This window comes from Hippoglossus stenolepis, chromosome 15 (genome assembly GCF_022539355.2).
Source record: "Hippoglossus stenolepis isolate QCI-W04-F060 chromosome 15, HSTE1.2, whole genome shotgun sequence".
NCBI classification, from domain to species: Eukaryota; Metazoa; Chordata; class Actinopteri; order Pleuronectiformes; family Pleuronectidae; genus Hippoglossus; species Hippoglossus stenolepis.
The window spans coordinates 18815080-18842921 of NC_061497.1; the positions used below are offsets into that span (position 1 = coordinate 18815080).

General features: G+C 43.9%; 1 protein-coding gene across 2 annotated transcripts; it reads right to left on the bottom strand.

Annotated features, from left to right (window-relative positions):
* Nucleotides 1-836: 836 nt before the first annotated feature.
* Nucleotides 837-27829, bottom strand: caln2 (calneuron 2). 2 transcript variants are annotated; one of them, XM_035177786.2, is made up of 6 exons: nucleotides 27019-27829; nucleotides 20177-20301; nucleotides 15535-15678; nucleotides 12872-12984; nucleotides 6604-6757; nucleotides 837-3978 (listed from the first exon to the last, which is right to left on the bottom strand). In XM_035177786.2, the coding sequence occupies exons 2-6, from the start codon at nucleotides 20292-20294 to the stop codon at nucleotides 3851-3853; spliced, it is 657 nt and encodes a 218-aa protein (XP_035033677.1). In that variant the 5' UTR covers nucleotides 20295-20301; nucleotides 27019-27829; the 3' UTR covers nucleotides 837-3850. The 2 variants fall into 2 exon arrangements, with proteins under 2 accessions (XP_035033677.1, XP_035033678.1); XM_035177787.2 differs by lacking the exon at nucleotides 27019-27829 and adding an exon at nucleotides 22761-22786.
* Nucleotides 27830-27842: the final 13 nt, after the last annotated feature.

Consider the following 27842-nt stretch of genomic DNA (forward strand, 5'->3'; position numbering starts at 1 on the left):
CACTGTGAGCCAAGAGTGATGTAGACAGACGCTTTGTTACCTCAGCCAGAGGTTATGTTTTCACCCCTGTCCATTTGATTGTTTGTTTGTTTGTTTGTTTATTTGTTAGCAGGTTAAGCAAAAAAATGACACAACGGATCTCCACAAAACTTAGAGTAAGGATGGGACATAGGTGAAGAAAGAACCCAGTACATTCTGGTGTGGATTCAGGAATTGTTACCTCTGCAAAGGAAGTTCTGCGTGTTAACCCTGTACGTTTGTTTGTTGGATTGTACGTTAGTAGTTTGTAGATTATTTAAAACTACTGAATGAATTATCACAAAACTTGGCTAAAGGATAGAATGGATGGATAGAAGAAGAACCAGTTAAACTAATCTGGTGTGGATCCAGATCAGGTGGCGGATCCAGGAAAGAACACACACAAGATATGGCAGTTTTTTACATTTTCACTTTCCCAGGGAATTATTCATGGACCTTGATGGAAAAAAAATCCAGCATATTCAGAGGACTGATATTTATGAGTGTGTGCAGCTTGATGCAGCTTGATTGAATTTAAGGAGACTGTTGGGCCGTATGCACTCTGAGTTATTATAGTTTATCACTTTCTTTGACATCTACAATTCAAACAACTTCAGTTAATACCTGGAACTTAAATTTTTGAAAAATCAGGCATATTAAGGAGGCTGATGTCTATATGTGTGTGTGAAATTTTATTTTAGAATATTTTACCATTTGTGTCGCAGGATCACTTTATTTTGTCGTTAGTGTTTTGTGTGTTGTGAAATTTGAATCTGAATTATTGCAGAATCCCTAAACACAAACACAACTACCACAAATTTCTATCAAAACAAGGTTTTATTGCATAAACATATATGGATATATCTTTTTTTTTTTTTTAGATTAAACAGATTAAACTTGTTATTTGCATTTTTAAATATCCAGTCGGTAACTATTGCTGTTTTCTTTCACCTTTTCTAAGCAGCATGCCAAGGTTGTATTACATATCTGTGTTTAGTTTTTATTTCTATACAATCTACAAGGTAAAAACATGTTTTGGTTAAAAAAAAAACCTCAAAAGCAACTTTCAAAAACATGAAAATCGTGAACTGATCCCGTCCCGTCAAAGATGTACAGAAGAATAATGTAAACTTCAAAAGTGTTGATAAAAGTTTTTTTTTTTTCAAATGAGTCTCCGTTACATGGCCACACGAGGACATGTGAATGGCACAATTATTAGAGAATCGGTACGATAAAGTGATCTATGCTGGTTTCAGAAGGACCATGGCGCTAATAGACACAGGTGACAACACGGTCCGTCGGTCAAATGTTAATGTGCTGAGAATATCAAAGACATGGACTGACTCACACGGATAAGTGTAGCACACATTACACAGCAGTTAATACAGGACCATGAGGCAGTGGGAACATTCCATAGAAAACCTAATGTGACTAAAACACACAATATATTTTATTCAATGTCAGTTTCAAACATCCACAGTGAGGCCTATAGACTCTAGATGACGTGAAAGAGAGATGACGATGACGATGATGATGTGACCTTGTATTTGCATATTTATGAAAATGTCCTCCCCTGCACTCTGATTTGATTAATAGCTGGTAGAAACTAGAAAAATGGCTGTTACAGTATAAATTGGAGAGTCAGATATGTGACGGTAGAACATACATTTAATTGAAATCAAGGCTGTGCCTCCACAAAGAAAGGTTAAATGGATTTCCCTGTCTTTCAAAGACACGGAAATCTAAACAACATGCATACTGATTTACAGTATAATACATTTTTGCTGTTATACTTGATCTTACAAAGCTATTTTTTTTAATTTATAAAGAAAGCCCTCTCCCCTCTCGCCCTGGAAACAGACAGTATATAACTTCCCATGGTTGCACATCAGTTTGATTGAAATGTTTCATTTTGCTTTCATCCAGCACAGCATAAGACAAAAGACAAAAAAAAAGAATTGCTCCTGGGAATGAATGGAAATTAATCGGAACCTATGATGTTGTAATCACGAGTAATGAATACCAATAATGTGTAATTGTCATATTAGTGAAAATATTTTGAGGACATCTCTTAATATCACAAAACAATCACATAAAACACAATGGAAATGAAGTGATGAAATGGGTTCCACCGACACTTTAAACTTCAGGTAATTAAAATTTCAGAATGACGATTTGCTAACAATAAACGATTATAAATATATAATCAATACAATACGATTCCAGTGACGGTAGATAAACAGTGACATCTCTTTATTGCCCTGCACCACATTACAAAATAACCCCCCAAACATTTTCAGCCTCAAATTGAATCAAATTTGGATCTTCAACCTTGGGCGGCTCAGAGGAGCATGAATGTTAACACCTACAAGGTCCTCTCCAAACTTTTTCATCCCGGTGCGCTTATTAAAATTGTAGTGCTATCACATCTGAACCATAAAACATAGCTGTGACCCCGGAAACGATCGAAGGCCCCGCTGCTGTCACCTCGAGTCTCTCATCTAATCCTAAACTGTGCACCAGCCTCGACTGCACAGCCTGGGATGAGGGAGGGAAACAAAATCTTTGTTTTGCCATTAAAACTAATGAACGTTCACTAATTCAGACCAAACTGCCCTCGTGACACCGACACAGCACACATCAATGCTCAAAGTCTTGTTTCTGAGCACCTTGTAAACATGGCTGATCAAGCGTTTAGCTGCAGTTTTCATGTGAACCACTAGGATGCAACCTTCTCCTTGCAAACAGCAAGTCACAGCCCTACTGAGAATCCCTGATATGTCTCACTAGTTTCTACCCTTCATACATTCTGCTGTAGAGAGGAACGATACATTACACGAGCTAAGTAGCAATGAAATCCACGGGAAACGAGAGAAATGTCCGGTATGGCAGTGTACATACTGGTCTTGTGTGGTTTGGATTTGCCGCAGTCAATGAGATGCTGAGGTGGAACATTGTCTCCCAACACAAAAATAATTTATCTCAGCCTGGTTCTATTAATATTACAGAAACCACATCTCAAATGTCATGGGACAGATTCTATATCTCTTGTTATTTTTCATGTATCTTACACCCGTTGGACAGTCGTGATCACCACCGTCTTTAACACACACACACACACACGTTGAGTGACCAGTCAATCCACCAGTACTATATAAGACTAACGAGTCGAGATAGCGGGACAGCGGTCCCTCGCTGAGTATCGAGTTGTGCTCCTTGAAGATACACACGAATGTTCCATGTGCCCCAGGATCGAATTAAACGTTTCACAAAAGGTGCGATGTTTGTACAAGACGACAAAGTGAAAAGTGAGGGATTCACCATGCATTTAAATACTGTGTCCAACATTCAGTGCGCACATTCATTCAGTTCACATTCAGCAGGGTAACTTCTCAGGGGTAAATATGCAGTTGTCCATAATAACTACTGTTGTTTTTTTTTTTAAATCAGTAATGGCTCAAAGCACCTGATACACATTTTTTTTTCGTGAATTAGAAAATCAAGTTTCAAAGAGCGCTCTTGATCTTCAAAACAGAATAGAAACAAAACAACCCACCATTTCCCCCCCCCCTCCAGTTTTCAGGTTCCTCACGACCGTTAAGTCCAGTGACTGCTTGGTCTATATCCACAATGCAAAACAAATACATCTCTCTCTCCATTTAACTCACGTTGTCTGTGTTTATAAGTTCAATCTAAACTTAAAAGAAAGAATACAACTTGAACTGATTGTTTAGAGAAGTGCTTGGGTTGTGGCTGGTCCAGCTTTGGCTGCAAAGACAAGATGCGAGGTCGTGGCTGTTCTGTCCACTCCTCGTGCTCACAGTGCAATTGGTTATTCCATGCCGTTCCGCAGCATCTGATTGGCTGCGATGAGCATGACACTGATGATGAAAGCCATTGCGAAGGCGCAGATCAGACTTTTCCTGACGCACGTCTGACGATTCTTCTTCTTAGGATGAACTGAGAGAGATGAAAAAAACAATTATAATTTCATTAACATTATTGATTTTCTGTGTAATTGTTAATTCCTGGTTTCATTCAAGTTGATTGATCAATTTGTTTATGGAATGTGATCAGTGCACTCCCTCTTTCTCCTTTTCTTTCATAGAACATCCTTTTCTTTCATAGAACATCCTTTTCTTTCATAGAACATCCTTTTCTTTCATAGAACATCTTTCATGTTCTCAGATGATCATCATTCACAGCAGCAGTTCCCATAAGAAACTGAAACCTTTGAAACCTCCATTATCTGAGCAGAGACTGTGACATGGAGTCAAAAGCTCTGAAAAAGCTAATAAATGGACCTTTGAGTTTAAATCGACGATGATCGAGAATGAACTTCGAATCAAAACTCTGAAGAATTCCATAATCCTCCAGGCCTCCGTTTAAAATGTCATATTCATGCATTTGAGGGAATTTCAACCAGTTTCTCACGGTGCACCTTCGTTCACTGACTCAAACAAAAATGGCGGAAATATCTGCTAAGGTTTGCAGCGCTTTTGCTTTGCACCTTATTTCTGTGACCCAGATCATCAGTGGAAGCGTCTGCGCTGTGAAGACGGATGAATACATGAGGCACAGACTGGCTCTAATCCTCACTCTGCTGCAGCCAAAACAAAGACGAGAGTAGTGAGGTGGAACTTTTTGTTCTGTCACCTATTTGTTTGGGCATCTTTTCCCCCCATAAGAGCTAATCTCCGGAGATGGAACGAGGGAGCAGAGGAAAGACAAACGCGTCCTCCAACAGGCCTTGCTGCAAAAGCAACGCCCAGAAGTCTCCTCTCTGTTGTCCCCCTTGTCTCAGTTTGTTAGAATCACACAACGCATCAATAAATCAAGTCGGAGCTTTGAGTCGTGGATCTGAGAGGGATTGTGAACACTGCTGAAGTCCCACTGGACACGAGGAGGATGGCAGCAGGCATGAAAGGAGGAAGATGAGGATGTGGGACGGGGGGGGTTAAAAGTACGGAGGGATAAAGCTGTCGATTACAAGAGAGGCTTTATACCTCTTCATCCCTCCTTTGCCAACTCCTCTTCCTTCTCCTGTTTCTTTCCTCTCACTAACTCCACAGCTTGCCCTTTCCTCAACACCAGAAACTTTGAGGAGAAGAATGCAGTGCCAGCAGTTCCCTGATCCCTTCTTTAGCCTCTTATCGCCTCCTTCACTGTCCCTTCGCTGCTAAATGTCTCCATTTCCTCCCATCTATCTCTTTTTAGGGCTCCCAGAGACTGTAGGCCAGTACCCAATGGATTCATTAGGACTTTTCCGGCTTTGTGGCGCATTTGATCCGTCTTTACCTTTGTCCCAGTCGGACTGTGTGGATGTTTCACAGCAGAAGGGCTATTTCCAACTCTCACTAACACAGGGTCAGATTTAGCTTTCCGTTTTCGTCTCCCTAAAGCAACATAACTTGAGTCTTATGCTGCAAGACAAATGTCTTTTCAATTTCACTTGCGTGTTCAAACATTGGCAATATTAGACTGTTTTGGACCTTTCTCTCAAGACCAAGGCCGTACAGATGGAAGCTGTGTGTCAGATGGTGCCGTAATAACAGCAGAAGAAATAATTAAGGATTTCACATTGAAACTTGTCAAGCAAAACCACAAAAGTGGTTTAAAAGTGTGTTTGTATGTGTTATTTTTATTGTCCTCAATAAAAGTTGTTTCCCATTTTATTAGGTCTATGAATAAAACGAAGAAAGCTTATCTAGCGAGTTTTGTGCTGTTGCTGTGTCACTGACATCTGCCATAGATTTATTTATTTGTCTGTTCATCGATAATTTCACATCCAAGCTTGTTGCCATTTTATTTTTGCTATAATAATGGATGTAGCTAAGTAGCTCACAACAAGCTAGTTATTCTGAATCATCCCAAGTAAACTCTGATTGGCTCATTGTCTTTCAACAGCAGAAAAATACAACAAAAAACTTATTGTTGAACAAATTGTAATAGACGTCTGGAAACAGGCTAGCTCTTCTTTCAGTCTGAGCTAACCGCCTCTTGGCTCTACGAGATTGTTATAGATTTTTCTGTGTTTTAAGTATTTAAATCAATAGTTCGGCTATGGCTGAATTTACTTAGCTTATTATCAATTTACTGCGTTACATCCATCCACTGCCATCTTGTTTTTAATACACAAAGTATAACGTATTTGACGATTAGAGACAGAATCTGTGGAGTAATGTTTAGGCAATGGAGGCGCAGCATCGAGGTCCCACTCAATCGCAAGTGAGTCTCAGCTGTCAATCATGATGGTTCACCTTGTTTTTATATTATTAAATAACTTATTAAAAACCAAACTCAACACTTTCACATCAGTGTGATAAGAAATACCTGAAAAGACAGACCAACTTTTAGAAAAATTTACTAAGGGTGTATTTTGACTTGCTCCATGTCCCATCTGCTAACATGGAGTAGGCAGGTTTATGCCTTGTACTGCAGTCAACCATCAGGGGGTGATTTGGCTTCACTTTTGTGGAGCTGTCACGTCGTCCATCTTTATACACAGCCTGTGATTAAACGTATTGCAGTACAGAATTAGAGGTATATATAACGTCTAAGTTTCCATGAGAACAGCTTCCTCACCTCCCTCGTACTCAGGGCAGTTCCCTGAGGTTTCGTTGAGGCTCTCCTCCTCGGTGATGATGATGTTCTCGATGTCCTTCATTGTCAGGTGGTCCCGGAAGGCGTGGAACAGCACCTGCTTCAGCTCATCCAGAGACAGCTGCTGCATGTCAAACTGCGGGGACACACAGCGATCAATGCAGACACCGTCATCCACAAACCGGCTCGAGGGTAGATAAATATAGATGTGATAAGATATGGATGAGGTGTGAAATGTATTCGCAGTAAAAAAATTATGGCATCTATGAACGTGTGCTTTGTTGCCTACATGTGCTCTGCACAGGGTACAGTATGTAAGCAGGAGAGGTGTCAGTTGTAATGTTATGGCAGCGTGTTTGCTTGTGCATCACTGCTGCTATTTTTGGGAGCCGGAATCAGTATGCAAACCTGCGTGTGTGCAGTGATTAAGTTGGATACAAGCACTATTGATTTAATGGACATATCAATTAAAATGAAAATACCAGCACATTAACTTCATTGGAGGTGCTTGTATCCTCAGGTGTGTGTTCTTGTTCGTATTGAAAATAGCTTTCGAGAATCTGACCCATCTCTGACTTAAAGTGTGAATCTTTGCCTGGGTCCTACTCAGTGTCTGCCCTTCCCAAACATCACGTCCAACCTGTCCAGTAGATCCCTCCTACAATCTACACACACACATGCATAGCATCCATGTCTGTGATTATTACTGACGGACTCATATACAATCAGTTACCTAGTTGAACACCACAGATGGACATACTGCGGCAGACAAGGCAAAGAGGAAGAGAATAAGGGGTCGATAGAGAGTCGAAGAGAGATGCTGCAAAAATGACAAAATGGAGAGTATGGCGAGGTCAGAGAAAACTGAGACGATGGAAGTGGGAGACACAGATGGAGCAAACAGAACTGGCAGACAATAGTGGTGGAGACGTACGAGTTGTGATGGAGAAGAGATGCTCATTTCAGCGAGGGGACTGTAATCCTGCTTGAGCTCCATTGCTTTGCTCACTAAATGCGAAACAGCGTCTTTCATACTCAAACACCTCGGGTAGAAACAACAGATACTGTTTTGCATAAGCTGCTTTCAGACATGTCTGGATGTTTTCCTGAAGTTTTCCGGAGGGGCGGGACGTGACAACTCAAACGCCAGGTCATTTGCTCTGGACATTTGATGGAACTATTCCTGGGAACCCCTGACAAAAATGTCAGAGGGAGCCCATGTGAGACCACAGTGTTGCAAATTTCAATTGGGCACGAGTTGGCATGTTGATGGCGTTTCTAACACACCACAGATGTGAAACTGGAAGAACACAAACATCTCAGGAGGAATTGGAGGAGCCGTACATGTAGAAGACGCTGACGAAGATGTGACAAACTTAGTAAGAAAACAAAATTCTTCCACAAGATGCAGAAACAGCAAGAGACTGCATTCTCTACAATCTCCTGCTGCGTTCTTCATATGTGAAAAACAAAGTTCATGTCGGAAAACTGTGCAAATGAAAAATAGCAAATGTTAAAATTGTATTTTTGTGACTGGGAGCTGTCATGTCGTCCATGTTTGTGTAAAGTTTATGTTTGCAAGCTGTCATTACTCCCAGTTTGACTGAAATGTTCTAAACGCCTCAACAGCAACCTACACTCAGTTATTAATACTTTCACATCAGGAGACAGCTGCAAAACAGTCAATCATTTCAATAATGATTTTCATACACATGTGCAAACAAAAGTATTGGACCTTGAACTGCTGTGACTCATGCAACCTTATGTGACACTCCAGGGCAGATAGACAGGGAGCGGCAGCAGCAGCTGGAGGGCCGGAGACGCTCGATCGCTGCTCTCCTCCTCGCCACAGCTGTCTCTGCCTCCAACGGCTGCAGGGGAACGGAGGAACAACTCTTTGGACCGCAGCCGCAGGACAGACAACATGACGGCTCAGGACAGGAACATGCAGAACGTACAATGTTCCCGTCTGTCTGTTTGCGCCAGGGGAGGGGGGGGAGCTGCTACCTGTTACTAACCAGCGGAGAGATTTCTCCTCCTGTCTCTGAAGGACATCCACACAAACACAAACACACGCAGAGATGATGGGGAGATAACGACACAGGAGTTCGTCCATCAGAGTATTTTGTCTTTCACTGACAACTCAAATATGGGAATGTGTGTGCGGGGGAGACAGACAAACAGCAGGGGATCGTGAGCAGTGACCAGTGAGACGCTGAAGGAGTCAGGACACATCAATCAGAGGAACAGGTGCTCACGCGCCGTCCTTCCTGTCTAATCCTGCCGGCACTCATACAGCTCAAACTGGTTTCGTCAGTCGACCACCTGCTTCGTCTTGTGACCCTTCTCGGAAAAGTCACCAAGAGAGACAAACTGGAACTTTTGTGTCTGTTATTCTCTATTTTCCTCTCATTTGTGCCAAAGTGCTTTCATGAAAAAGATTAAAAAAGGGTGTTTATCCACGTGTTCTACATGTGCACACACACACATGCACACAGAGGAAACACGCTGCGAAACACTGCAGGTAAGAGAGGATATTTTTAACAAAAACAGCAGAGGCTAGAGCCAAGAACAAATGAATAATAGATTAATTAGATCCACAGAAACAGAATAAGTCACAGGAGTTAGAAGACGTTTTCCTAAAAATAGATTTGGTGAATGTGAAACAAAATGTTGTTCAGTGGAGCTGATGAAACCGACGAGCTGATCAGGTCAGATTTTCAGACACCAGTGTTAGAATAATTGCACTTATGGTTCTGCACTCTGGAAGAAAGCAGCCACCAAATGGCAGCCGTTACGTAACAAAATTCTTTAAAAAACACGTTCTCTACATTTAGCATCACTGGTCACGAGCATGAACATCACAGAGCGACTCAACACATGTAGACGTCACTGGGCAAATACTTCATCCTGCTTCCTCCTTCACTTTCTGTTCCCAATAGACAGACACACTGGCAGCTGGTCGAGCTTAAAATCATAAGTTCGGGGTAGAAAACTCTGTATTGACTTCACATTTATAACATAACGTTTGACACAAATAAGAACAGATGACATACTCAAGAAAGTTGAAGGGTCTGTCATTGATTTTCACTTTAACTAGTTTCACCCAGAGACTGTTTTTAAAGATGGACGACAAGACAGCTCCTTAAAAAGCGATGCCAAATCATCTTGATCGCCCCCTGGTGGCTGGCTGCAGTACAGGTCATAAACCCTGCTTCCTCCATGTCAGTGGATGGGACATAAACCAAACTAAAAAGTCAAAGTGCATGTCATTAGATTTGAAGATGGTTTCTGTTATTTAGGTAGTTCTAATTTACGTTACATTTTTCTGACAAGCATCTTCTTACAGTCGTACACATATATTCACTTTAATCAAAAAAAGGATGGATGAAACAAACAAGATATTGTATAATTGAGTTTTATACAGAACTGGGGAAGCTATTTCTTAATTTTTCTAGTCTTTATGTGAAGCTAAGCTAACGAGCTGCTGGTAATATGAACAGGCATTAAAATGATATTGATGTTCTCATCAAATTCTTGGCAATAAAACCAAACGGCTCATTTTGAATAAGTAGTTTTAGTTTTGTTTAGAAACAGAACACAACAGTGGGGATTTCAAACGACTGGTTGTAATGATAAAGAGATGTGTCACAAAGGGCTTTAGTGCTCCTGAGCATCACTGCAGCAGCATGAGGGGAAAACTACTGATCTGCAAAAGATGAAATTCATACACAAATCAGCAGGGGATGTTAAGATACCTGCGACCCTGCATGGGTGCATGTGAGGTAAAGTCACTATGTACGTTGCTGGTTGTTGGAGTAAGTGTGTGATTCTTCATGTGGTTCAGCATAGTAACTGTTGTTCTCTGGTTTGTTGTCATACTGAGCAAGAACCTGAATAAAAACGAGCACTTAACGGTCACTACTTTATGCCCCTGGTTAACAATGATCAAACAATTTATATAGGCAACTCATAATTTGCAGTAAATGGGGTTGAACACGCTTTGGTGGTCATAGCTCAGGTCAAAGACTTGGCCATTAATCCATTTATCTGGTGCCCCATGTCTCCATGTTCTGTCACGTGTCCTTGAACAAGAAACAAACCTCAGAGACCCTTCAGATGAACGTGATGTGAGGCGTACCACCGACAGCAACATTTCCCAGCTATTGTAAAATGATTAAAAAGATTCTGCAGACCTCTCTCCTGCAGTTGTTCCGCACAAATATATGTCTCAGACTTTCTTACACACACTGTTATGAGCTGAAAATGACTCTTAGGGCACCGTGGCTTAATATGCAATGGAAGACTGGGCGCTTCCTTTTTCAACTTTAATTTCCCGACTGTCAGCAGAAATGGGGTAACTTGAGTAAAGAGTTTTTCAAAGCTAAATCTCCCCTAGGTTCTTACTGCGACGGAAAATAAACAGAAAAACAGGAATGTTTCTCAGATATTTCACACCGAATCAAAGAGGAGGGACACACACTGAATGTATTCACGACAGACACACAAATACACACACGGAGGGAAAATGTAATTACACAAACAAGTCAACACCAGCCTCCCTGATGAAGTCAGTCATTATACATCTCACTGTGTGTGAGGATATTACCTGAACTGAGTGATTATGGCCCAACTTGATGGGCCTCCTTCTCTTCCATCTTTCTCTTTTCAACACAATGACTCTCCCTCTCTGCCTGCCTCCCTCTGAGGTCTGTGAAAAATCAACACACATACACACACAGCTCTCACAGTCCTCAGACACTCTTCCTCCCACCATCTCATCCCCCTCCTCTTCTTCCTTCTTATATTCTTTCTCCCTCTGCTCTCATCGCTCCCTCTCTCGCTTCTCCTGCATCTTTCCTCTTCCCTCTCTGGCTTTTTCCCCGTCCCCCTTTCTTCCTCCCGTTTTCTCCCCGTCTTTGTGTGAGGTGGACATTTTAATTCACCCCTGAGACGCACACCGTCTGCGACCTTCATGAATTACAGTCTCTCGTACCTCTTTCTTTCATTCTCTCCCACTCTTCTCCTTTGTGGGTTTCACTTATATTCCTGTCTCTATGTGGGGCATCCCCCCCGCTCCAACTGCGCCACCCTCCCCTTCCCCACATATTGTCCAGCGTGCCTCGCTATTCTCTCCTCTCTTTCAGCCTCGCTGGCTGGCACGCACTGTAGCCCTTGCTGCTCCCTCTCTCCGCCACAGATGCAATGTGTCTCATTTAATTTCTATTTCACACAATTTAGAGAGAGAAACGATCCTGGTGTTAAAATCTGCAGGGTTTTTTTGCAGTAAATTATTTTGTTTTCTGATGTTTGAATGGCTTTTCGTGCATTTTCTGAAGTGATTGAAGAATGAAATCTAGGATGAAGACTATATGTAAATGTGGCCCAGTATGTTTTTATAACCTGAAACACACACACACACAAACCTCTTCATTTCAGTGAGTCACCCTCTAAACGTTTCTCCTCTCATTTGACTCAAGGAAAGCAGAGAGCAGCTTCCTGAGAGCTGTCACCCTGCTCAACCAGCCGTTCTCATACTCAGCACCCAAACACACACACAAACACACACTCCAACTCTGCACTTTTCATTACTGTCGCATGTCTTACCTAAGAGGCACCAAAAAAAAAAAACTCTGAGGGAAGCAAATTTTCTATCTGGAACAATTTCTCTAAAAACAAAGAAGCACGTTCAAAAGCATGTAGATGAGCTGCAGCCTTAATCACCACTGAGCTCAGTTTGGACTCTGGGAAGCACACGAGCTCAGACTTTCCCCATAAAGTGGTGCATCCCTGAAATCTTTATTATGGTAATACCTTCTGCACCACTGTGAATGGTAAACCCCCCCACACACACAGCCAAACCGAAATGCACACACACACACACACACACACACACACACACACACACACACACACACACACACACACACACCGAGAGAGAGAAACACACTTATTTCTCAGCAGGTAACTTTTCCTTCAAGGCCCTCTTCCTTCAAGTTGAAAGAAAAAACATCTCAGGGGGGCCTGAAAGTGTGTTTGTGTGTTTTTGCACTGAGGTAGGTGCGTGCCTGTGCAGAGTTCCTGCAGAAACTAGGGCTGAGCTTAAGGAAGTACGACTTGCTGAAATACACAGTCAGACAGACGTGAGACGGGCTAAGTGAGAGGAGTCATTTAGGATGGAAGTGATAAGCGATGAAGAGAGTGAGTGATGAGAAACAGACTCTTTGCCAGCTGGGAGGAGGGAGCTCACCTGCCAGAAGATGTTGTCAATAGTGGTGCCCAGGAATCCTTCTCTGTTGTCGGACGACAGCAGCTTGGGCCCAAGTATCGTCATGAACTCCTCAAAGTCCACCTGGCCGTCCCCTGCAGTCACACACACACACACACACACACACACACACACACACACACACACACACACACACACACACACACACACACACACACACACACACACACACACACACACACACACACACACACACACACACACACACACACACACACACACACACACACACACACACACACACACACACACACACACACACACACACACACACACACACAGAAAGAGCCGGAGATAGACCGTGACGATAAGTAAGATCCTCAGTCAGGAAGGCTGGCAAGACCGCAGCTAATGCATTTCATGCTGAAGTTTAGTTGTTTGCAGAAACTAAGAAAATCAGAATGAGATGGATCAACAGACGGATGTGACCTCATCCGTGACAGACACCCTCGGATAATCAGCACTGAGTCACCTTTTCGAATCAGGTGTGTTCACCTGTGCGTGTGTGTCTGTAAACAATCGTTAGCCGGACTGTTTTTTCTGCCATTTTTTGGGGAACATTTGGTCAATTTAAATTCAAAGGACACAACTTGTAAGACTTTGCATTCTGCATTCTGCTGCTCAACTTTGTTAGAGATTGCAATCAACGGCCAGTGTCCCGTGGAATTAGTTCTCAGTGAACATCAGGTCTTAGAAACTGAGTTACAACACAGAGTTATTACACTGGATATTGCAAATATTGACATTACCAACAGTTAACTGTGTTATCTAATCTTTATTGTTTGCGACAATAAGCAGCTTATTAGAGGATTTGAGTCTGCAGGAGTGTCAGTGCTGTTGTGTGGTGGCAGGATGTTTAATTTATGTAGAAGTTTGCTCACGTTGAAACCAGACCAATCAGCGAGATCATGTTTACTCATTGTCTGGACCCGCCTGACATTCAGACTGATTTACATCCATCCTTCAAGTGGTTGGATCCATCCCAAACATTTATGCAGAATGCGATGGATTTGAAACAAAAACTGACCGAGGAGTGACCAATGGCAGCGACGCTTGAATCGTCCTGCAGCGGTCGCGGGTTCGGGTTCGGTTTTGGATCCAGCACTTTGCTTCTATCAATACAGGTGAAATGCTCAAAAAGATATCTGAGGTCTGTTGAATCTTCTATTGAGGCGATTTGAAACTAACTGGATGGTTTGTTTTCTCTAAAAGAGGAAACAAACCTCCTGCACATTGTCGTCTCTCTACATTTCTGTCACTCTGTGCTAAATCACATTTTCTGTTGCTCTGATTGGTTGCAGGTCTGTTCTGCAAACGTTTCCGACGCCTCTTTAAAATGGAAAACGAACCGAGATGTTTCAGAACCGTTTGCAAATGTGAATGCCAGTTTAGAAGTTCCCTCAAAAACACTATGTAATTTGATACTAATTAAAGGGGAAATCAAGTTAGTTTTACACCAGTACACTGGCTATAATTGAAGTCTAATTAGGTGCTGAGTAGTTTAGAGAGTCTTTCAGTCAGTGCACAGCAGCTGAACATGCACGAATGTCTACAGAGAAGCAAACCATTCAAAAAACGTTTTCAACAGTGTTTACTTGGGTTCAAACGGAGCTGTTCTTCCAAGAACACTCATTTTTCCCACTAAATTTCGTGCTAAAATTACAGAGTTCTTTTCAGGCAAATTTTCAAGGAGATTACTGAGAAGTGACTGGGCAATTACAGATTCATAAAATGCAGCGCTGCCATGTTTTACGGTGTATTAATAGTATAAAGGACGTGCGGGTCTCTGTTCTGAAACCTGACTGCAGTTTCTTTTAAATGCAGCTTTGAATTAACATAATATAATCGTACATTTTAAAAGCACTTTGCCCCAAACTTGAAGGGAGGGTAAGAAGATAATGGCACAGATCAGCGGATGACGATTCCTTAAGGACATAAAACACCTGATAATAACTGATATGCTTAGACTAATTCTTCCAGCGACCACTTTCACTGCTTTATTTGAGATGACACTGAGATGATTAGTGAGGGATCTGTCCTCAGAGCACATGGCAGCGTGGCTCAGAGATGGTCAGACAACTCACGGAGGCCAAAGAAAAAGGCTTTTAGCTCTGATCTCTGATATTAACCGAGAATCATGGAATCGAGAGAAGGTAGACAAGACGCGGCTGAAACGTTGACCAGCTTGTTTGCGGTGCAGAGACCGTTTCCTTTGGGAATTTACAGACGGAGCTGCAGTTTAAGGAGCAGGAGCGGACCGATTTGCTCTTTATCGTCTCGGGGGGGGAATTCGTTTTTTTGACATCTGACCACCTGCTACTCCTAAAGACGATTATAGAAAGACTGAGGGAGCATTTCTGAAGAAAGCTGCAACACTAAATCCCATTTGCCCAGAAGGAAGTTAAAAGAGGCTTTAATTTCTCTGTTTTTGGCATCATTTACATCACATTAAAATTCAACACACAGAAATATTCATACGACTCGGCTTCTTTGAAAAGGAAAATAGATACTTGAAGCTTGCACATATTTTAATACAGAAACAACCACTCTAAAGAAACACCCAGTATCTTTAAGTGAACACTTCCTCATAAGAATTGAGTCACTGTGCTTGTGTATTGCCTCACCGTCCATGTCCAGTCTCTGCATGATAATGGCCAGCTCCACTTCGCTGGGCATGTAACCCAGGGAGCGCATGGCCATGCCCAGCTCCTGCTTGGAGATGAAACCATTCCCGTCACGATCCAAGACACGAAAGGCCTCACGGATCTCTGCGTGATAAACAGACAACATATCACTGCACATGTTTGTCTGTCTCTCCTCGTCCTCTCTCTTGTTTACTTGGAGAAACAAGACTTCACTTTCCTTTCAATGTCTTGTATGTGTTTCGAAGGTCTGAGCGGAAATATTCATTCATCTTTAATTTTCATTGCCGCCAAAAAACTCAAGGCCGGTACTTAATTGTTTGAGTGATTTCTCTGGTGTTTTCTGTGTGTGTGTGTGTTTTGGGATAAAGAGCTGTGCTCCCCTATTTCAACGGTTCCCTTTAATTGATTTGTATTTCAGATGTTGTGACGGACTCAGAACGTTTGGAATTCATTAGGGGATTTGTTTACCACCGTTTTTCCTTGTAACTTTATTTTCTTGACACTCAGTTTGTGTTTGATCGTTGGGTTCTGTGGGTTTTCTCTACTAATTTCATCATCTATACCACTAATTTCACACATGCTGATAAAAAGCGAGGAATAAAACACATAAAATAATGACAGTTCTGCAAAACCTCTTCGACACATTTTTGCATCCTCTCCCCTTTTCATGTTCAGCCTGGTTTTCTTCAATCATCTTATTCGCAAACTCCAAAGCAGACGCACTTCATATGTTTTTTTTATTTCAAAAATCAATTAAATCCCTACTTGTATGTAAAAGAGTTCACCTGTACCTCTAACTCAGAATTACCACCTGACTCTGCAGTTCCTCTCAGCTGTAAAGAGTCTGAGCTCATTGTTTTCTTGTTTTTACAGCTCACAACTTTAGTGTTCTGGCTCACTACACTAATAGTATTGTGTTCGGATGCAGCGGTGATAAAGCTCTTAAAACCCCACAGTAGAATTCCTGCTCAGCACCAAGCAGCAGACGCACAAAGAAGAAGCTTTCAGGTGAAAGTAGGATTTAAAAGTCACATATTCCTCAGCAGGTGGTAGAGACCAAAGCTGAGCTAAAAGAGGGAACTTTGGACACAAATACACAAATACAGTTTACATCCTCGTGCAGTCATCCTGTGCCACTGACACAAGTACATTCTCTAAAGATAATATTCCCATATAAGGTGAAAGGTGTATATTATGTACATTTTCTATTTTTATCAAATTTGATTCTTTCACATGTTCCCTCGTCGATGTCCTTCTGACTATCTGTATCTGTAACAAGTGAATTTGATCAACATGCATGGAATCAACAGAGTTCATCTTATCTTAACTTGTGTTTACATTGTTGCTTTTAAAGCTTGTTGACAGCTAAAAAAAATATTAATTGCCAGTTTAACTCTGCCAGTTTTTGTGCCCCTCTCTCTTGCCGTACCCTGTGACTTATGTGTTACGCTTGTTGTCGTGACAAAAGATCGGTAAACACTTAGATGTGTCAACTTAGGAGCCAATTACAAACAACCTACTGCTGTTCAGGTTGGAGAACAACGACAAACATGGCATCAAGACATCATTTCTGTCTCATGCTGGTGTCTTTAGCCTCATAAAGTGTAATCCTGAAATGTAAACACAGAGCCGTCAGATGGTGTCGGTGAGATGGACGCATCCATGAGACGAAATGAATGATTAACAGATAGGAGGCAGGTCTGTAGAGGATGCTGAAAGGTGCTTCCCCGGTGCTGATAACAGGCTTTCCCATTAAATGGAAGTGCTGCAACCTTTCTGTCAAGGTGAGGGCGAGCTCTTCCTCTTCTTCCTCCTCCTCCTCCTCCTCCTCCTCCTGCCTGCTCTCTGTCTTACTCCTTTTCCCTGTTTGTACTACATCTTTATATACTTATTGCATCTCACAACCCCCCCAGGGGCCCATTCCTACCCCTTCGCACAGCACAATCACCACCAGCATTGCCAAGAGCATTTCCGACTCTCTCCTCCCACATAAAAGCCTTTTTCTGACTTGAAATTGTAAGTAAACGCACACATCTCCTGAGGCGTCTATCTGTTAGTACAGGAGAATTACTGAACCCTCTGAGGACCTCACAAAATACTCCGCTCAATCACAGGCTAATTGCCTGTCAATCAGTTAGCCCCATGTGAGCTGAGGTGCGAGAGGGAGAGGTGGTCGAATTTATCGACTCGATAAAGACACAGAGACAGGGCAGACATCTCAGGTCTTTATTCAACATCTTTCACATGCAAGTGTTTCATTGTTCTGTGGATCTCGACACTTCGGTGGCTGGAAGTGGTGTCACCGAGGCTTGCGTTCAGCAGAAACACAGTCGCAAAGAGTAATAGCCGCCTGCACGACAGAAATTAAATCACAATTTCCCAAAGACTAATCCTTTTTCTAACTTAAACAATGAATTTTACATGAAATGCATCTCGCTCTCTGTCTCTCTCAGGCCGTTTGTCATTAATATTCTCGTCCAGACATGCTGTTCCTTCCTTCCGCTGTGTAATAAGTCCGTCTCAGATCTGCCTCCTTTGCCTGTCTCTGCTCTGTCACTTGCGTGAGAGCCGAAGTTCAGTCGCGGCCCACATCTAAGCCTGTAAATATCCCCCACGGCTGCTAACTCGAGTCGAGCACCGTGCCGCCGCCGCCGCCGCCTCACTTTCTGTCTCACTAAATAAAGTGAGAATCAGAGGCGATTGGAATGGGAATGTGGGTGAGAGTGTGGCCTCGAAAAACAAAGCGAAACGTATTTGTATGCAGCTCAACAGCAAAGAGTACATTTTCAGTCGGGTATGAATGAGCTGGTCCCTGATGTATTACTGTGCAATTCCTGTGTGTGTGTGTGTGTGTGTGTGTGTGTGTGTGTGTGTGTGTGTGTGCAGTTGTGTATTACGAAGCCAGCCCCCTAGGATTGTACATGTTCTCACTGTGACTGATGAAACGCCTCAAAACCAGAGACGAGGATAGCGGCGGGCTAACACAGGGGTGATTAAATGGCCGTCTATCTGCGCTAACAGATGATCCTGGAAGAACCTTCGGCATCTCTCTGAAGTGGGATTAAGAGTTTCAAATGCTGACAGCAAACACCATGGTTATTTTGTCCGCATCAAGCAATTTCATCAGTTGGATTTGTGGCTGACAGCGTCTGGATAATGACTCATCATGATGTCCACTGTCTCAGAGTCCAAATTCAATTTATATAATAGCTTTACATAGGTTCAGAATGCTTTGCCCTTCTCGCTGCCCTTGACGAGACACAAACTAACCGGACTAAAGATGATGAGATGTTTCAGTCACTGTCCCAGCTCTGCTTTCACGACACCATAAGCAACTGTTTTAGCAAACTGGGTTGAGTTGTGCACAGGGGACGCTGGATTAAAAGATTTATGCTACAAAGTACTTCATCGCAGAGCTCATTCGAGCAAACTACAATAGGCCACATGTATAAACACAAACAGTCAGAGACACACTGGTGCTCTGTCCTCACACGGTGACAGGATTAGATGTTTCTTTCCCACCGAAGAAGTGTTTTTGTGTGTCGTGCAGCCATTAAAGTAACACGTGAGGTTGTGTCATGAGATCAAATCACCGGAAACACCCGGAGCATGAGATCAAAACTTCTCTCTGTCAGTTGAGGACAATTTAAAGATAAATTGTTTCTACCTTGGTGTAATTTGTGTAGCTCTGGCCATGGTGAATTAGCTATCCTATATTAAATGAGTTAATTCCAGATTAGCTACCACATTATTTGTTATGATACTAATAATAACTGATACAAAGGAAAACTGTGAGTGCAAACGATTGTAACAAACACTGCAGTTGAACCAGAACATTTTCTGTGTACTGTGATGGAAGCTTACAACAGACAGAGTTGAATCAATTACCCTGAACAATTAAATGAAGATTAATTAAGTGGTAAAAACCCACTGTGACGTCACCCATTGGTTTGTGAGCTTTATGCTTATTCTCATTTCTTGATGGCACCTACAGTATTTTTAGAGCTCACGTGCTGAGATCACATGAATTACCGAATACAGTTCAGTATGACAATAAAATCTACGCTGTAATAAGCTGTAATTTTCCTGAAACAATATACTGCGTTGTGTCATTATGAGTCATTGGAGAAGTATTATGTTTTAGAAACCTGTAAATTCAACTTTACCATCAACCTGCAGATAAAAAACAGCCTGCGTAACTAAATCTGACACATTTACCCGTTGGACATAATGTGCATTGTCCCTTTTAAATAAATAAACATAAAAAATAATCAAAAGCTGTATTTAGTACAGTGCTGCTGACATCAATGTTCATGCAATATGGACTGAACACTTGAATTAGGATTCTAATATCAATACATTTATGTCCTAATTCAGACCTGGTCAAACATATTTGAATTCTGTCAGACTCCTGGGTCCTGTGACTGATTAAATTTCCTAACAACTGTAATGGCCAAATGGAAAAACCTAACCCCGGGAGAGCTGGACCATTGTATCTACATTTTCCAGTGGAGGAACATAAATTGCTCGTAGGCGACCCCACTCTTTACCCTGCATGCATACCCACCTCCCCTCCCCTCACCTCCCACCCCCCCCTCTCTGTCTCCGTCAACGCACTCACCTCCAAGCTCTTCCGTGGAGATGCTGTTGAGCTGGAAGGCTTCACTGCCCTCTGTCAGGGAGCTGCTCAGGTAGTTGTCTGGATAGAGCAGGCCCGCCCGCACATGGTGGAATGGCATCTTCTCCCTGTGGAGCACACACACACACACAAACACACAGAAACACACAGTCAAAATAACCTTTGCATGTGTGTGTGTGTGTGTGTGTGTGTGTATGTGAGAGAGCTACGGGTAAGAAACATGCATGTGTTCGTGCATGTGTTTTCAAACATTGGCAAACGTGCCCTTTTTAGAAACACACTTCTGTGGAGGGACCATTGTTTCTTCCACTCTGACAATGCTCATTTCTGGGAGAAACCGCCATCTCCTTGTGGCTGAATCGCAGTGACAAATTATGTAATCACATTATAATTCAATGGAGTCACAAAGAAATATTCCACTGTTATTGTTCTGATAAACACCATCATTATTATTATCCAACGATCATTCTCTCGCTGTCTTTCTCCTGCTTGCTCTTTGTTCAGTCCCCCTGCAGAGGAAAAGCACTAAAGTCCTGTCACTCGCTATCTTTTCTTAAGCCCACCGCCCCGTCACATCTGTTGACTTCCTGTGGCACCAGACAATCCCACCCGCCACCCAGCATCTCACCCGGAGACCTGAGGGCTCGACAGGGCATCAATCAGCCACGGCCCCTGCTGCCGCACGATCAGAGCGATTCACCGCTTTGATTCAGGAGAGTTGTCGCTCCGAGGGCTGTCCCGGCATAATATTTTGACACTTTGGCAATATGTTATCATGTGATATTCCTGCCAATAGTACATGCTGCACTGAATTGCACTGAGGTGAGGGAGACAGAGATAGATAAGATGAGAGGAAGAGATAGAGATCCCAAGAGCCTTTCGTGAGCGGGCTGCTGGCAGGCGGGAGAGACAGAGATAGAAGTGGGGATGTCTCTGTCAGAGGAAACATGGTCAAACGTACGAACACAACCCTCCTCTCCTCTCCCCTTCCCTTCCCTTCAAGACCTAATTCCTTTGTGGATCTTGGAATCTGAGCCGAGGCACGAAGAGGACACAGACTGAGCGTAGAGACAAAGACAGTGTGAGAGGTTAAGAGCTGTGGGACAAGTGCATGCCGGCTCTGTGTGATCTGTAGAGGACACCGGGTCTGACAATGTCGGTGTGCATGAGACAAGAGACAGACAGTGAGCAGAGTGTGTGCAGAGAAGTGTGTCAGGGCAGTGGTTTGTGTGTGTGCAGAGAAGTGTGTAAGGCCAGCGGTGTGTGTGCGTGCGTGTGCAGAGAGGTGTGTAGGGGCAGCAGTGTGTGTGTGTGCAGAGAAGTGTGTAAGGGCAGCAGTGTGTGTGTGTGTGTGTGCAGAGAGGTGTGTAAGGGCAGCAGTGTGTGTGTGTGCAGAGAAGTGTATAAGGGCAGCAGTGTGTGTGTGTGTGCAGAGAGGTGTGTAAGGGCAGCAGTGTGTGTGTGTGCAGAGAAGTGTGTAAGGGCAGCATGTGTGTGTGTGTGTGTGTGTGTGTGCAGAGAGGTGTGTAAGGGCAGCAGTGTGTGTGTGTGCAGAGAAGTGTGTAAGGGCAGCAGTGTGTGTGTGCAGAGAGGTGTGTAAGGGCAGCAGTTTGCGTGTGCAGAGAAGTGTGTCAGGGCAGCAGTGTGTGTGCAGAGAAGTGTGTAAAGGCAGCAGTGTGTGTGTGCAGAGAGGTGTGTAGGGGCAGCAGTGTGTGTGTATAGAGGTGTGTAGGGGCAGCAGTGTGTGTGTATAGAGGTGTCTAAGGGCAGCAGTGTGTGTGCATGAGACAAGAGACAGACAGCGAGCAGCGTGTGTGTGCAGAGAAGTGTGTAAGGGCAGCATCTGTTCCTGGTTCCACTCTTGTCTGACCTGCACATTAAAGGTGCTCAGGTCACCATGACAAAATGCATCTGTTAGATGTATTTCAGTACACACACACACACACACACACACACACACACACACACACACACACACACACACACACACACACACACACACACACACACACACACACACACACACACACACACACACACACACACACACACACACACACACACACACACACACACAGAGAGACAGACAGAGAGAGAGAGAGAGAGAGAGAGAGAATGTAACTTGCACTTGCATACCCCTTTTCCCTCTTACAAATTAAAAGTTCAATTTAAAAACAATAAAATGCACCTTCTTGCTGCCACAGGTCTACGTGATGTGACGGTGGCTGTGATGGTCTGATCCACAGCCACACAATTAAAATAAATGGTCAAATTCATCACACTCATTAATTTAGGCTCATTGTTTCACACTCTAATATCACAGGTTTTGTTATTTTCTATGCAGCCACATTAGTAAACGAAGACAACCACAAATTTTTGGTTAAAATCTTGTTTATTTCTACATATTTGAAACAACACTGTTTTCTGACCGAGGCGCTCACATTAGGTTTACGCTGTTTTGTGGTAATTAGTTATATTAACTCAGTTTTCTTTGAATGTTTGTTTGTAAGTTAGTTACTTAGTTGGTTAGTTGTTTAGTTAGTTAGATAGTTAGTTAGTTAGTTACCATGTGTCTGCTGCATCAGTCCTCCTTCCTGGTTTGGCCAAAAGATGTGGCCGAGGGCGGAGCCTAGTTAAATACAGAGAAACAGTAACATGGACAAGACCAAGTGCTGCCTCAGCATGGGGGGAATGGGGTTTCTCTGTATGAACATTTACTTGTTGTCTATTTTGTTTCCACCTATAGTTTCCAAATGGTCCGATCAGCCAGGTTATATGTCTCCACTTTAGTTCATTTGTGAGGTGAGTTGTTTGAGTTGAAGTCCTGTTTTGTTTGTAATAGTTTCCAGTAGAGTTGACTTCAGTTATTAACTTAATACCATCTTTTGAAAAATAAATCCAGTGCTCACTTGTCGTTTGGCTGCTTGGTCCCTGACACTGTCCATTGTTATTTGCTGCTGTGTATCTGACGTCCCCTCAGTCCACTGATTGTGTCTCTTTTCTACTTGTGCTTCTGTTACATGACGTTTTATCAGTTTTCCATCGTTATGATTTGAAGTCACTTTGGCTACTTTTTGCAGAATTGACACATTTTCCCTTAAAAGTGCCACGGAGAGCATATTAACATCAAAGAAATAGTGCTGCATTAATTTAGAGATTTAATTAATGTAGGATTTAATTAAATGAATAAGTTAGGCCGTCACTGAGAAGACTGGCAGCCCCTCTACTACATTTAACCTTGTGTGGCATCAAGTTTGTTTTACAACATGGCACCAATGTCCTTGTTCTTCAGTTTTTCACAGTCGCAAAAAAAATGAAATTGTGTCAGGCTTGCTCCTGATAAAGTAAAGGGCAAATCATTTGAAGGAAAAGGACACATTTCGGGTGGATGTAGTTTTATTGGTTGTTTAGATGAGCAATAACTTTCGTTCGAGCTGCTTGTTGAACGGTCGAACAGTTTCGGAAACCCCCCCCCCCTGCGTCCACAGCTCTCTGGTGTCAGGTCGTAATATCGTGCTGTGTTCGTCCATTTCCGTAACTTTACAAAACAAACACTCCAACATTGACAGACTGTTTTTCACACCCACTTCACACAGTGATCGGCCAGCTGTGCTAAATTTGAAAAGAAGGGGCTGGGGGTTTGCTCTCTCTATTTCATTCAAGGTGTGGCTGTGGGTTAGATCGGGTTGTCCAGATCGTCCAGGTTGATGGTTCGATCCCAGTCTCCCCCATTCTGCATTCTGTAGTGACCTTGGGCAAGATACTGAACCACAAATGGCCCCTGACAGCTGTGCCAGCACATGTGTGAGCGATGTGTGATGGAGAAAGTGCTGCACATAGATGCACTGCATGAAGGGGTGTGAATGGGTGAATGGGTGAATGGCAAAAACTGTACTGTGAAGTGCTTTGAGTGGTCATCAAGAGTAGAAAAGCACAGACCAGAGACCATTCAACATTCTTGACATAACTACGTCTGTGACTTTTCATGCAAACAGCCAAGTGTAACACTGTGAAACTAAGAATATCTATAATAAAATGTGTTTAATCGCCTCTCTCCACATGATGACCGACGTTCCACCCTGAGTGTGAAAAAATAGACACTTCAGATTTCCAATGTAATTAAAAACATGTCATGCTAAGTATAGTTCCTTGCATAAGCCAATTATATATTTTTGGGTGTATTTGAACTGGAGGTAGTGACTCAATGTGCAGGTTTAAATTCCCAGATGTAAATGAATGCATGCATGTTTGTAAGACAGGTCTATCTGTGAACACTGTATGTGAAGATATCTGCAACATGGAGAAATTATTAAGGAAACATTTTCAACAAAAAAGCCACAGCTGGACCCCTGAAGTACTTCAGCTCCTAAAATGAAACAAGATCCAGCAACTATTTAATCAGTGGACAAATTAATAAGACATATGATATCAAAATTAATATGAGAGTATATTTTAACAGTCCATCTGCTCTCACACTTGTTCCACTGACAGAAACACCCACTCACTCATGGCGAAAACCAGCACACATGCAAACGCATGCATCCAACTCTGTCACACACTGATTTTTCTCTTTTATTTTCTCCCCCTACCTCTCACTCACTCTGTATTTTTCTGCCGTGTATTTTTGGATTGAGGTTTTTTCTAGTGATGCAAACGCAGACTGTTGTTGCAGCGACAGACACGAGAGCTGACAAGGACATGGTTTGGTAGAAAAACCTCCATCTGATGAGCCTCTATTATCGGCTGAGAGGCGGAAGGAGAGCAGCAGAAAGACAGACAGACAGACAGACAGACAGACAGACAGACAGACAGACGGGTACAGTGATGGGTGGGGTGGGGGGTGGGGGGTACAAAGGGGATGAAAAGAGCAAATGAAGGGGGGCTGACTGATGGTGTTTGAACTATGGGGTCACCTGTACCCCAGGGAGTCCGGTTTCAAGTCTGCAGCGTGGTGATCAGAGCGAGTTTAAGCCCAGAGAGGAGAGTCGAGGCTGAGATGAAGGGGAAGGAGCCACCAACACTCAGCCGAAAGCGGCCGACGGGGGAGAAAGGAGAATCATGTTTCTCCTCTCACCTCCCTCTGTCCCCGTGGAGGAAAATGCATTAGCAGAATGACAGGGAAGAGCTGAAGGGGTCACAACAGCGAGTTTCCCAACATGCACATGCACAGCTGCCATCGCGGGCAGGCAGCCCTGCACAACAAGACAACACAATCAAGCCGTATCTGCCAAATCAAACAAAACAGGTTGTTGACTACATGTCGCCGCCACCGATTCAGCATCAAAACATGCAAAACTGTGCGATTCAGCTTCGTCCCAGGATTCTCTGATATGCACGACATCCGTTGGCTGGCGGACGTCAAGATTAATCAAGTGATTCTCCTTTCTACTTCAAGCCACTAAAACGTAAGGGAGCTCTCCAAAAACAATGATAGATCCAAGCTGATCACTTGAATTAGTTCTGCAGGGAAACAGCAAGTCTCTGAGTCGCCATATCAACCACAAAACAAACAACAGTCAAAATGGTTCAAAGAGAGACGAGTGTCACCTCAACAGGCAGCCATCAATAAACTGACTTCTGATCAGTTGTTTGTCTAACCCAGTGATAAAGCTTGTTAATGCTGTGCTGATTCTGCTTAGTGTCACATTATCAGTGTCCTATTGAAGTCACCTTGGATAAAGACAGGCAGGCAGCACACATCTGTGATCTCTGCTGTCTCTCTCTCTTATCCATCAAGGCTGTGTCTCTACTTCCTCAGCAGAGGCGCTGCACATCCCGACTGCTGCGCATCTTGACGCCTATACAAGCGCCTCTGCTGGAGGTCAACCTGGGTCATCCAGCGCGCTCTGTAGCAGGAGATCTGACCCCAGCACCAACCAACCAGGTGGAACGGCTCTGGCAGAGGAGAGGTGGACGCGTGTGGCCTTGATCTCGGCCTCAAACGACGCTTTGGTTGGATGTTATAGTTCCAGGCGACGGGGGCAGAGTTGGAAACCTGTGCCACGTCGCGCGCATCTGCAGTTGGACGCACACGCATATACTCCAAACGACAGCCGCACCATCAAGTCACCTACGTTGCAGTGAGATTAGGATGTCAAAAAACTCATGCGTGTTACCCCTCACATCCCCAACATGCTCACACGCACACTCCTTCCATTATGCGCACGTACACCCACCTCACCACCCACAGGCGGATCTCCTCCAGGGAATCAGATGGTGAATGTGTGAGAGAGGTGGCAGATTTGACCACTGTGCAGTAACTGTGGAGTTTTGGGAGCATCTGGGAAACAGTGAAAACAATGGGGCTGTATACTGCAGCCGGTCCACATTGATCAGAACCAGTGTGTGCGCGCAGCGGAGCCACCAAGCGTGATGTATGGTGGCGCGCTTTACTTCCCGCTGCGTGTTGAGACAATTATCCTGTAATTACACGCATGGCGCGCGTGTGATGGACCTATAATCACCTAATCACACCGATCAAACCCACACGGCGCGCACCGACGCGCGGTAACGCACACGCGCAGCTGGAGGGAGGTTTTCCGGAGCAGTTGATGGAAACTAAATGTGGACAGACACGGGCATCATTATGTTGTCATGTTGTCACCCACTGCAACAACACGGCCCATCCACACACACACAGGTCTATTTACACACGAGCACACGCACACGCACATTCACACAGATCACAACAGGTGCAGTCGCTTGCGCGGCGCTGCGGCCGTCGGCGGCACCGACAGACGCATGGGCGGTAATCACCTTTACCACCTTTTTGCACATCAGTCCAGAGGTGACACACTCATCAACCGACGGGTGCGAGCCATTACCTGCCTGTGAAACTGACCGCTCCCCCGCTGTGAGATTCACCCCCGCTCCGTTACACCACCGAATCTGGCGGAGACGCTGAGGGTGCTGCGAATTGCCAAGATGTGTTGAGTCTGTTTGCATCCGTCCTGTGCGCCCGAGGAGTCCGTCCGCCCGCCAAAGATGGACTCATTCAGTCTCTGTGCTGGACTTCACCCGTGCGTCAATGTGCTCCACACTTTTCAGACAGTTGCATCAAAAAATATCAACTGGTTAGACGATGAGGAGGAGGAGGAGGAGGAGGAGGAGGAGGTGGAGGAGGAGGAAGAGGAGGAGGAGGAGGATGGTGGTGGAGGTGATGAAGAGATTCTATCCGTATCAGCTGAAGTCCAGATCCACATGAATGGCCTCCCATCCGCTACATCTCAGCTCTCATCGCCGTATCTTGAGGATTTGAGGTGTTGTTGAGATGGAGCAGTGTGGAGCCAAATCCTCGTCCAGACGCCACCCAGCCGCCCACGGGTCTGGGTCTGTAAGAACTGCTGCTGCTGCTGCTGCTGCTGCTGCTGCTGGAGATGCTGCTGCTGCTGTCTCTCGCTTCTTATGACAATGATAAATCAGGATTTAAATTGAGAGGAAGCTTTAAGCGTTCACACAGCGGAGGGATGGGGAAGGAAGGGGTCTCCTCTCCTGGTGCGCCCACCTCCGGTGCTTTAATTTCGGCTGCTGCCGGTGGCAGAGTGAACCCATGTACCGTGGACCATGCACGGCAGCGGAGGTGCGACTGTGTGGGTGAGCGCGAAATATGCGACGCTCAACGGGAGCTGCCCTCCTTGCAGGTGTTTGT